The following is a 13,005-nucleotide window of genomic DNA, read 5'->3' as shown; positions in this document are numbered from 1 at the left end:
CTGGATTCCTCCATTATCTAGGCTAATTCATGACCCCACCATCTAATGGTCACGGCATCTTCTGGATCCGGACGCGCAGTGTCACGTCTATTTCGCGTCTATTTCGAGCTCTTATGGGCACCCGCCCATAGTGAACTCATAGGAAACCAGATCGCCAACGAGGTCGCCCGAGGACTCACACACCGTGCAACAGCGCTGGCAGACTACTCCCTGTCCAAAAAGCGAGACTTAACCAGATACAGTGAAATTCTAGAACACTACAGAATGGGGAGAAAAACCCTTTTCCCCGCCCACAGATCTCTCACAAAGAAGAAAGAAGTAATCTTGCATCTGAGGGGCACTCTTGACGTGAGGTGCATCCTGAGGTCCACTCTTCCAAATGGAAAAACTGTGAAGGCATAGCGACCCTAAATCACATGCTCTGAGCTTGCCCTGTGCAAAATGGTCTACAGGGAAACAAAGAGTCATGGGAATCCTCCCGCCATAGCCAGGAAGAACAAGCCCAAAAACAAGTCATCGGTCAATCCCAGGCCGCCGCCGGAAGTCAACTTATTCCTGCCGACGTCTACAGGGGCGGAAGACGGTGAAAGGGGGAGCTGCGCCTCACCCAATCACCCATACACTCTGACGGACGCAAATAAAATGCTTTCTCTCTCTGTCTCTCTCTCGGTCTCCTCTAAACTCACTTTCGGTTCTCTCGCATAGTACGTGCCCACTCATTGACGCTATGTATGCCTCATTATTTCTAACCTCTCTAACCCATCGGATATCCCATTTATTAAACGCTAGATCCTCGAACAGCACTTCCAGGCTTGCCTCACAGGATAATGTCGACCTGGCATTAAACATTTTGCCGCATTCAATATCCGACAGCATCCTGTCCATATCCGAAGATTCTTAGCATCTATCGCTTAGTCACAGGTCTGAACGCCGTCAATATCAGCGGCTCTGCAGCTGGTGGGGACTGAGGGCCGGGGGCTAACGCGATTCACTCTAGGGCTAACTGGTGTATTCATGTAGGAGATGATGGCCCAGTATTACACCAAGACAACCAAATTGTGTTCTGGTGGGCAGGTGCGTTCTCATCTTTGGTTGCTGGATCACGCTGCCCCTACACCTGGTTATCAAATTCTATAGACACGGATATTTTTAAGCAGTAAAGGCTTGCTTCGCGACACGGATTCCAGCCGCTGACCTCTTACATGCGAGGCGGTTGCAATACCTCCACGTTATCGCTGAGTTCCCTGCATTAAACTACAGGGAAATTTTATAGTTTCGTAACAGTTGTGAGGGCCACTTACAATCGGTACCGCTGAAAGCCTGAGCTGGTCCGTCAGCGCTGCAGGTAGCACTGTTTTCAATGATCAGTTTAATAGTACAACGGCAAATGAGGATGCTTCCCTTGGTGGAAAAGCGCTGCTTATACGGACGTCGGGCATTCTAAATATAGGCCGCTTGCTTTTCAGAGACCAAAATTGCCGGACCGCCCTCAAATAAGCCCTATCAATCTTTTTGCTTTCCTATTTTCAACGCGGCTGCGTTTATGTAGGAAGGCACCTTAGACATGATTTATTTCGGGCTCATCTTGCAGCGTTTCCTGCTTTTTCTCTATAATCTAATTTAACTGTTCAACAACGTGAAAATCTGATGTTGTTGACGCAGTCCAACTTGACGTCCTCCAGGTCGGTGTTTTTCCCACCAACTTACCTTGGATATTGGTAAATTAAGGATACTTGTAAAAATACAAGATAATTGGAGGGACGTTGGGGTAGACAATGCCCATAGAAGAAATTGAATTGGCAGTGCTTTACTGCAGGATGCCTCCGGCGCTGTCGCCCGATACGGACATGGACATCTCTCGTGGCCTTCTCCAGCTAGGCATCGACCTTCTGCACGAGCTTCGGCGCTCTGCGGGAGCGTCGGACGCCAACGTGGTTCTGTCTCCGTACGCCGTGGCTAGTACACTGGAGGAGCTCCTTGTGGGAGCCCGTGGGGACACGGCCGCCCAGATAGCCGCTGCCCTGCGCCTTCCCCCTGGCCAAAGGGTACGGGGCCAGCCCGGCGGACATACGAGAGGCAGAGTTTCGCGTCTGTTTTCAACGCGAGCTGTAGCTTCTGTTCCCCAAACGCGACCATGTGGCACCGAAGCATACGTAGGCTTCTCCTCAATGCACGTATCGCACAGAATCCAACATACTTTACCGAGAGGTTCGCACTCGGCTGCTGCCAGATGCCCATTATAGACGCCTGTTTTAACGCGATAGCGTTAAGGAGCTCGTGCCGCAGAAAAGCCGGTGTCGGTGGCGTTGGCCGCCCGCGAAAAATCCTCCTCGCATTCTTCCGCCTCCTACTCCTCGCAATGTACCCCACTGCGCAAACAGATACCACGTGATGACATTACGTCGCCATTGCCCGAGTTGGGGCCCGGCTGCGAGGCTAGCGCGGGAGCGCTGCCGAAGGCCGCGCCCGACTAGAGTCGAGCCCTGCTGGGATGCTAGTCCTGCCACCGCTCAGAGGGAGGCTAGCCGGCGCTCCCCCTCCTGCGCGCTGCTGCTGACGCGAGCACTCCCTCTCTCGGGCTCTCCGCTGCGTGGTTTGCCGCTCCGCGCGTCCATTTCGCCGTAAGTATTGCAGACAAGGCGTCGCGCCGAACGGGCGATGGCGTTCTGTGGACTCCCTGGCAGTGCTGCAAGACGCTGTCGCGTTCCACTCTTAAAGCCAAAGCTTAAGAGTCCTCAAATTTTTTTTTGTCGCGATTTGCGGGCTTTTCTTATAGGCGAAAACCTTACCTAAAACCGTTTGTGTGCGTGCGCGTGCGTGTGCGTGGATGTGTGGCACTCGATGGTACCCATAAAATATGGTGTCCTCTTGCAGATTGTCGGCCTATCTGAATGCAATATCATGCGGCAGCAGGTAGGGGAGGGGGGCGGCCACTGCGTTCACGAAGGCAGCGAGGCGTCGCGGCGACGGCTTAAGCCCCAACTCGATGGACACATCCTACGCGTACCGGCGGAGCACCTACGCGCACGGGCGTACGCTGGATCCTGTCTGCGCATGCGCAAAGCGCGACGCGCGCGCAGGCGCGAGCAGGGGCAGATATCTGTCCATGTCAGATATCCGCGCCTGAGCGCGCGCGCTTGCGCGCGCGTCGGAAGCGGGGTCCGGTTTACAACAATAGGAGGACGGCGGGGGCTCTCGGGGACTCTTTTCTTTATGGCTTGAACCTATCCCAGGTTCCTGGAACTTTTCTTCGCGGTTTAAGTTGTCCTTTCAGCGCCCCCCAAATCCCCTTTCTTCACGCTTGAAATTCCTTCGGTCGGCTCGAGAGGGAGAACGCCCCAGCACAGGGAGCATGGAGGTGTATGACTTTTCTCGACGCTTGGCACGGCGCGGCGCTGGGCGCGTAGGCGCTCCGCCGTACACCTAGGATGTGTGCATCGAGTTGGGGCTTTAGGGGTAGAACTGCAACCTGCGTGGCAACGACTTACCTCACGATGATGCGCACGGAACAGAAGGGGTGCAGCGGCGCCGCGGCGGCGGCTTCGAACAGCCACGTAAATGAAGGACATTGCAGGCTGCGTGGACAGGCCATTGCCTCTGCCCATCACGCGGCGACCAAGGGTGCGTTCCAATACTCTAGACGTCTAACAAGACGTCTAGTGTGACGTCTAGGAAGCCGTCTTCATGTCCATATAACTTGTCTACTGCTCATGCCGCCTGGCGACATAATAATGTCACTAAAGCTTATGAGCAGTTGTACCATACTTTTTCTCAAACTAAGCAATAACGGTCATTAAAAACGTGTTTTCAGCAAGTTTGCATATTTTTTTTCTGCAATGGCATTGTGCGTAAATCGACTGGTGGATGCGCCTATCAGTCAGTCTACTTGCAGCAGACGGGGCCGCTCTCTGAAGACGACGCTAAAGACTACGCTAAAGACGATGCTAAACTCTACATGCTCCTCGAACGTGCTCGTCCAGATGGTCCTGTAAACATAAGAAAGAATACGAAAGACTGTAATCAATATGCGCGAATTGCGATACGGCTAATATACGCTGCAACTGTAAACCCCTTGGTTGTCATTAAACCTGCTGTCTGCCGTACGTGGTACTCGGAGACGGCGAAAAACCTAAAGACAGCAGCGAGCTTTAATCCTGGGAAGACTGAAATCAATTAGCAACATGCCGGTGCGTTTGTTCTGAGACTGTAGAGATAAAAAAGAATGTACGCCAAAGAGTTGATGCAACTAATACAGCAGCAAAAAAAACACATTTTTTAACCGTCACGCCAGCCGTCTTAACGCCCGTCGAGGAACCCAATGAAAGCGACGAATATTCATCCCTAAAATCAAGGTGCTAATTAAAATCCGGCGTCGTCAGATGCCGGATCACGTAAGCAGACTACGTAAGCAGACCTACAGCGACCCCTGCTGTAGCAAAGCTCTCAACTGCACGATTTTCTTCTGCGTGATTCACTGCTAGGAATCGCACGTCCACGAAGATCAATTGGCCACAAGTTTGCGTACCAATTAACATAATGGAATGACTCACATTTTTCCTTTCCTATACTCCGGGTACAGTCCGACGTCCGCAAGAGCACAACTCGCTCACCCGCGTACATCAGCTCCGCCATCTTTAGACAGCAAGTAAAGCTCCAACTCGATGGACACATCCTACGCGTACCGGCGGAGCGCCTACGCGCACGGGCGTACGCTGGATCCTGTCTGCGCATGCGCAAAGCGCGACGCGCGAGCAGGGCCAAGGCAGGGCCAGGGGCCACTTGCACAAAACTTTTTAGTCCAGGCTTAATCTAGTCTTCATGCTAAATCGTAACTCATTGGAGGCTTAATCTTCCCTAGCCGACAAGTCGCTTGCACGAAAGAAAGTAGACTGGAAGTAGACCAGAATGAAGTTTGGAAAAAGGCTGGAACCCAAGCTGCAGTCGAGCAGTCTAGTCTCAATCTTCTCCAGCCATATCCAACATGTCTGTCTTGCGTTTGGTCCGCCTCGAGATGCTCGCCGAGCGCCTGTTGCGTCGTGAGCGTGTGTTCCGGGACCGGACCAACATTTTCGAAATTCTCGACGAGGGCGAGCTGCGAAGGCGATTTCGGTTTGGCCGCGCTGGCATCGCGTACCTCGCCGAGCTGCTGCGCGACGACCTCGAGCATCCAACCTGCCGGAGCTACGCTTTGAGTGTTGAGCAGCAAGTGTTGGTCGCGCTGAAGTTCTTCGCCACCGGCGGCTTTCTGATCACGGCCGGAGATACGCTCAACGTGCACGAGTCGACTGCCAGCCGCACCGTTCGGCGAGTTGCTCTTGCCCTCGTCCACCACAGCGCCGCTTGGAAACGGTAAGCCTCGCTTTAACCCTTCGCGATTTTTTCTAGCTTTATTGTGGGCGTTTCGGCTCCCTGCAGCCTGCTTCTACGACGCCGTGCGCAGCGGCTGCCTCTGCTTCCTAGCCAGGCAGGCGCCTCTATGCAGGCGCTTTCGCAAGGAAATTGCAGCACGGAAAAGTACGGAAGAAATGCTCGATAGCAGTTATCGCTTTCGGTTGCAAGAAAACAAGCAGCGCACAGTCTAAAGACACGATGTAACATGACCACTTGCACAGAGCATTATTGCGCGCTGCACAAAATTGTTAACGTTGCGATAGCAAGACGGAGGTGCGAAAATCGCGTTTTGGGCAGCAACTGCGCCGTTTATCGTGTTCCCAGCGGTGGGCTACTTTTCGCCTGCGGTGGGCTACTTTTCGCCTGCGGTGCCGTGGGATTTGTGCGCTAGAGCTAGAAGTTTTTGTGTAGGAAGGCTCGGAAGTGCCCACAAGTGTGATCCCGCATGACATCGATATGGAACAGCAGTTACTTGTGTTCTGTATTTTCCAGCTGGCCCTCGGCGTGGTGGGAGCAATAGACGGCACGCACGTGAGGATCCAGGCACCCGGGCTGAACGAGGAGGCCTACGTCAACAGGCATTTTTACCACTCCATCAACGTTCAGCTCGTAGTCGACGCTAACTGCCGGATCCTCGACGTCGTCGCCAAGTGGGCAGGTGGAACGCACGACGCGCGGGTGCTTGCCAACAGCACCCTTGCCGAACGCTTTGACAGGGGATTGTACACCGGCCTGCTGTTGGGAGACAGCGGGTACCCGTGCAAGCCATGGCTGATGACCCCATTACGGACGCCAGACACTCCTGGGAAGAGGCGCTACAATGCAGCGCACGGCACTACGAGGGCAGTGGTGGAAAGGTTCGTCAACGCGCAGTCAGCATACGAGAAAGTCTTGCCTGTCGGTTTTGCCTTTCCCAGTGCACCGTGCGCATAAGTGAAATAATGAGAAGCCCGTGCCGAGACGTTGCTAGGCATTTTATGATTATATCGTTGTGTTAAAATCATGCAATGGTATGAGTGCGTTGGAAGATTCACCAGAAAAAATGTCCGCACAAAGTCATTTGTACAGTTCAATTGCTCATAGCCTTCAGTTACCTCCCAAGTTATTTTTCTGCTGTTTATGTACAGTGGTTGACATTCATCATTTTGTCACAGTGCAAGCAAGTGGCGACATTTGAATTAGTGTAACTGTACTGCCACATTTTTAAAGGTTTTGTTTAGTCATTTGTTGATTCACATGACATTATAATTGCGCATGATAAAACATAAATCAGTAAAGTACGGCGTGAGGTTATAGCCCGAAGCATTCACAAAGGCTTCACATTAGTACATCTTTTCATGAACATAAAAACTGTGCAGTCAGCACTAAGGCTGTGTTCCTCCTACTTGCTGTATGTGTTCATTCCAGTGTTGTCCTCATTCGAACTCATGGCAACCAACACAAAGGATGGGACAGGTGAACAAGAGGATGAGCGCCGACCCATCATTTTTTGCCTGTTCCATCCTCGGGCCCTCTGTCGTGATTCTGCACGAGCCTGCCCAATCAGTCACCAGACCTCTCAGAGTGCCCTCATTTTCTGCCGTGATATAAACAAGGAAAAATAAAACTCGGTATACCTCGATCTGCACCACAGATAATTGCTCTTGATGTCCTTCATAGGGCTTCCATTCAATGACCGTAGTGGCCAGATTTATGTAGCGTCTCAGGACACGTCGCTCAATTAGCGGTGGTACAAGAGCACTGCCGCAATCTTTTGTTACAGGACCATAGGGCAGCTGAAAAGAAGATTCCACTGCCTGCATGCAGAGCAGCGGATGGCTCCAGACCGATGCCCTGCCATCATTGTGGCGTGCTGTGTGCTGCACAATGTGGCTAAAAAGTATGCATGCCACTATGACGAAGCGTGTCAGGTGCCACCTGATGTTGCGGCTGTGCCAAACTGTGGAAACGAGGATGGCAGTGCAGTCCGCAGTGCTCTTGTGCAACAGCACTTTTCTCACTGTGAGTACAATTTAATTCATTGAAATCCTGAGGTAAAATGTGTGGTGAAAGCATCTCAACATGCATATCTAGGCAAACTGACAACGCTACCTAATCTAAATTCCTCCTAAATTAGCTGCTCTCCCAGGGCTGCGACTCATATTCTATGCAGATGATATCACTTTATGAACGAAAATTCGCAGCAATGGTCAGATAGAGGACACACTGCAACAAGCTGTAGAAATGTATTTATTTTCACATTGTGCAACCTTTATTGGGGCTATTGCAGGAGTGGGGTTAACAATTCGTGTGAAAACAGCAACATACAACAAAAACACAGACACACACATACAGAAGATTGCACCTAACATGTTTGAATACATAGTGCGAACAATGTGATAGGCTGTAACTAATAAATTGATACAATGCACAATGAACACAACACAAAAGGAAACGTCATGTGGCATCGATCGCTATTAAAAGTGGCTTCAATTTAAGAGACCGCGTTATGCCAGGAATTAAGGTCCAATGTTCAACGGTACCAGGAGAAAAGCTGTGTTTGAAATTATTAGTACGGGCAAAGCATGGCTTAACATTAAGGCTGTGATGACTCCTCTGGGTGATCGGAGAATATCGGGTAAGGTAAACGCTAGTTGTGACTTGATAAAGTGAATTGACGATGCAGTGCAAGAACTGCAGTGAATCCACATGACGGTGAACGGACAAGGGGGTTAGATTAAAAGCAGACAAGGCACAAGAAGGTGAAAAATGCCGATCATATTGACGGTATATGAACCTGATGGCTTTCCTGTGGACGCTCTCAATTTGAATAATTTCACATTGTTAATGAATATTCCAGACGGGAGTCGCGTATTCAGTTGCGGGGCGAATTAAGGATTTGTACATTAATAGCTTAGTTTCTTCTGGTGCATTAGGTAACGTTGTCCTCAAATAATAGAAGACCTGACTGGTAAAGCAGCGAATCAGAGACACACCACGAGGCCGTCGAGCCAGAAATTACACAAATTACAAACATCCGTCTCACTTGACATCTGGGTGGAAGGGCCTCCTGTAAAGCAAGTTTAAACTATAAGAATCCATGGACTCTTCCTTCAGTCAAACAGGAAGGACAAGAGACATTATAAAGACTAAAGACAACCGCCAACATGACAGTAAGACTAACAAGACAAATTGGGAACAAAAGGACACGAGTGAAGGAGAAAGAACTATGCAGAACAGTACAAGCATTTGTACTAAGCAGGCTTGTGGGCGCATTCCCATACCTGAAATTAGCAATGACAAAGCCAAACTAGAGGGTATAATTTGACACGCATGCAAGGTTGTGTTAAGGCTACCGAAGTATACCTCTGCCGACAGACTGCTGGGCCTAGGAGTACACAACACCCTAGATGAGATTAAGGAAGCACACTAAACAATGCAATGAGGTCTGCTTTCCCACACCAAAGCAGGAAGGGCCATATTTCATCGCCTAGGAATAGGCATCAAGCTGCCACCACTTGACATCAGGACACAAATGCCTAAACGCATCGCTCAGGCAATACTAGTCGCGCCACTATACCTAAGAATGTCTGCTCAGTTCAGTTCAGTTCAGTTTTATTCCTTCAAGGCCCCCATTTCAGGGGGTGTTGCATAAGGGGTGGGATTACATTTGTAGTGAGGAAAACAAACAGCGATGGTAATTTAACATTGAAGGTGATCTGTTACGCTTTCTTGAAAAGCAGATGTTGAAGCGATGGCGACGATGTCATGGGGTAGGCCGTTCCAGTCCGTGGCTGCTAGAAGAAATAACGAAGCTGAAAACGTAGTGGTGAGTGATAGTGGGCGGGCAACTTGAAGGGGATGACTGGTGCGGTGAGATATGCGTGATGCGGCGGCGATATACGGTGCTTGATTGAGAGAAGAATAAAAGAATTTGTGATAAAGGGTGAGGCTAGCAATGCGACGACGAAAAGAGAGGGGTGGCAGTCCGGATGTAGCTTTCAAGGATGAGACACTGACGTCATATGAGTATGAGGAATGAATGAATCGGGCAGCACGATTCTGCACAGCTTCCAATGCGGTGATTAGATATGCTTGTTGTGGGCTCCAGATGGGGGATGCATATTCTAATTTGGGTCTTATAAGTGATTTATACGCGAGCAATTTAACATTTGGTGGGGCAAGACGAAGGTGACGTTTTATAAAACCGAGTGTTTTGTTTGATGCTGAAATGATGTTACCAATATGAACCTGCCATGATAGATTAGAAGAGAGGGTGACTCCTAGATATTTATATGATTGTACTTGCTCAATCTGTGTGTTATAAATTGAATAATGAAAGAGATATGGATTGTGACGACGAGTGAAGGAGATGGGTTTATATTTAGTAGGATTGAGGGACATTAGCCAGTTATCACACCAATTTAATACGTTGTTAAGCTCTGTCTGAAGAGTGTATTGATCGTGACAGTTATTAATGGTGCGGTAAATAACACAATCATCTGCGAAAATTCGAATACTACAGGAAACATGCAGGGGCAAGTCGTTAATATATATTAAGAATAGGAGGGGACCGAGGAAAGAACCTTGTGGGACCCCTGAAGTAACCGGGAGAGATGTAGACAGATGGCCGTTAAGATAGACTGACTGAGAACGGTTAGTTAGGAATTCTTTAATTCATTTGAGAGTATTAGGGGGTAGGTTCAGCTTTGAGAGTTTTAGTAATAGCCGGCGGTGGGGAACCTTGTCAAAAGCTTTGGCGAAATCAAGAAAGAGGGTGTCTGTCTGCATATTACGGTCTAGATTAGTGTGCAAGTCGTGAAGGAAAAGCGCTAGTTGGGTTTCGCAAGAGAGGCCCTTACGAAACCCATGTTGTGAGGGGTGAAAGAAATGGTTTCGGTCCAAGAAGTTTACGATTTGTGAGTAGATGACATGTTCCATGATTTTACAAGGCACACTAGTCAATGAAATGGGGCGGTAATTCAAGGGCGAGTCTCTGTTACCTGATTTGTAGACTGGAACGACCTTCCCCGTTTTCCAATCAAGAGGCAAAATTCCTGAGGAGAGTGACTGTGAGAAAATGAGACATAAATATGATGCACAAATTGATTCCACGTTTTTCAATAGTTTTGAATTAATCAGCTCCATACCAGCTGATGATGAAAGTTTCATATTACGAATTATGGATGAAATGCCTTCTTCGACGAACGTGACTGCCGGCATGGGGGTTTCTAAGTTAAAGGGTGGTAATTGTGAAAGTGCGTTGGGTTCGGTAGTGAACACAGATGTGAATGCATGGTTAAATATTTCTGCGCAATCACGGTCAATCACTGCTTCATGTGAATCATTCGTCAGTTTAATATCGGGAGGATGTGTTGGGTTTAAAACTTGCCAGAATCGCTTGGGGTTTCTTATAAGTAAGTTTGGTAAGTCATTGTGATAAAATGAGTACTTGGCGTTACGAACAGAAAGTAGGTACGATTTTTCGGCCTCGAAGTATTTTCCCCATGCGGCAGGCGTGTCGTTTCGTTTGGCGGTACGAAACAATCGTTTCTTTTTGTTTTCGAGTCGTTTTAAGTGCTGGATAAACCATGGTTTATTGCGATTAGTATGAAAGGTAATCCTTGGTACGAACATATTAGTGAGATGATTTAATTTGTTCTTGAATATCAGCCAGTTTTCATGAATTGAGCGAGTGTGAAATGCGGATACGTATTTAGGAAAAAAGGTGTTAAGTTCTTCAGTTATTGTATTATAGTTACCCTTATCGTAGAGGTGTATCGTTTTATCGGATGTCTGTTTTTGAGTCGAGGTAAATGAGAATAAAGCGTGCATGACTTTGTGATCGCTGATTTCAGGAAGGTAACTAATGGATGATACATTCTCGGGGCTGCTTGTTAGTATCAGGTCGAGTGTGTTTGCTGATTCTCGTGAGGCACGGGTTGGTTGGGAAATTAATTGAGTGAGGTTAAAATTTAAACAGACATCGATGAAGTTCTTCGCCTCTGCATGACACGTTATTGTGGAACTAGCTATGTTCTGCCAATCAATATCCGGGTAGTTAAAATCACCAAAAAGAAGAATACGGGCATTTGGATATGTGAAAACAAGTTTATGAAGGATGTTGTTCAGATGACGTGGGAAGTCTGGACTAGTCTGGGGGGGCCTGTAGCAAACGCCAAGCAGAACTGTTACGGGGGGAGCGCGACAGATGAGCCATATGGCTTCAATGTCGGATGCGACGTCAACAACAGAGCATGATATGCCTCGATGAATGGCAACGAAAACACCGCCCCCCCGTTTGCCTTTCCGATCGTTTCGATACACTTCGAAGTTGGGTAAATCGGCCAAAATTTCCGCATCCGTTACGTCACTATTTAGCCAAGTTTCTGTTAGTATTAGTATGTTGCTTCCGGATGACGACGTGATGTTTGATATGAGTTCGTGCTTTGGAAGAAGACTACGGATGTTAGTGAATATTATCGAAAACGAGAGAACATTGTGTGGTGGAGCGGGTCGACGATTTGTTAAGGTTTTGTGACGGGGCAATTGCTATGCTATTTCCTTAGCGGTTTGGGATGATGCGTCAAATACATAGCGTTTTGAGCCGATGTGCAGGGTTTTGAAGCGCAAGGAGTACTTGTTAGAATTGGCTTTGGCAAACACTAGTAACTGCTCACCATGATGAGAGCAGGAAAGCTACGGCAAAAGCTCTACACAGAATGTAAAGCTAACATGAATAAGTGCTATATGCAGATGTCGCAGAAAACCCAGAGAAAAAAGCGTTCGCACCATCGGCGATGGACACACAAGTCAGACTGATAGTCTCCGGCACTACTAAAACGAGCCTCAGAAATGGCAGAACAGGCAGTCTATCGCCCTTGCCATCATTATCACGAATGCTGATACTATACTAAGTGATTTTAAATTTACCATACGCCGTTACACGAGGAGAATAATTTCTCGGGCGGCAATGAATACATGGGAGCAAACAAAAAACTTAGAACTAGCAATAATGGTCATTAAATATGCTAGTGTTGACACATGCTTCCCACCCAACTCACTCTGCATATCTTTTCTTTAAAGGAAGTATATTTCATGGCAAAGCAGGGCCAAGCAAGCTGTGATCCCTATTGCACGTAAGTAACTTATTTTACTGTCAAAACATATCACAAGCCGCCGCGGTGACTCAGTGGTTATAGCGCTCGGCTGCTGACCCGAAAGACGCGGGTTCAATCCCGGCGGCGGCAGTAGAATTTCAATGGATGCGAAAATCTAGAGGCCCGTGTACTCTGCGATGTCAGTGCACGTTAAAGAACCCCAGGCGGTCGAAATTTCACCACCTTTCGCTGCAGCATCCCTCCCAGCATCCCGTTTGGCTTGTGGGGGTTTAACGTCCCAAGGGGACGTCAAACCCCCACAAGCCAAACGAAAACATATCATAGTCAGGACGCATCACAGTCAAAATGCATCACATTCAAAAATGTCAGTCAGAACGTATCACAGAAACGTTGTATCGCTGTCAAAACGCATCACACATACTGTGCATGAAATGCACAGTGGAAACTTGTCTACTTAAATCACAGAGCAACTACGGGTGAAAATATCTGCTGAGGTTGCACATGCTGTACAATA

General features: G+C 48.5%; 1 protein-coding gene across 1 annotated transcript in view; it reads left to right on the top strand.

The window, feature by feature from the left end:
• The first annotated feature begins 1,817 nt into the window (after nucleotides 1-1,817).
• LOC144105186 (uncharacterized) overlaps nucleotides 1,818-13,005 on the top strand; it is a 55,156-nt gene continuing 43,968 nt past the window's right edge. The window contains exon 1 of the mRNA XM_077638339.1: nucleotides 1,818-2,045. Within this exon, the coding sequence (XP_077494465.1) occupies nucleotides 1,818-2,045 (228 nt within the window). The remainder of the gene's footprint in view (nucleotides 2,046-13,005) is intronic.

The sequence above is a fragment of the Amblyomma americanum genome, chromosome 9 (assembly GCF_052857255.1).
Source record: "Amblyomma americanum isolate KBUSLIRL-KWMA chromosome 9, ASM5285725v1, whole genome shotgun sequence".
Classification (NCBI taxonomy): domain Eukaryota; kingdom Metazoa; phylum Arthropoda; class Arachnida; order Ixodida; family Ixodidae; genus Amblyomma; species Amblyomma americanum.
This window is presented reverse-complemented; position numbering and strand designations above follow the sequence as displayed.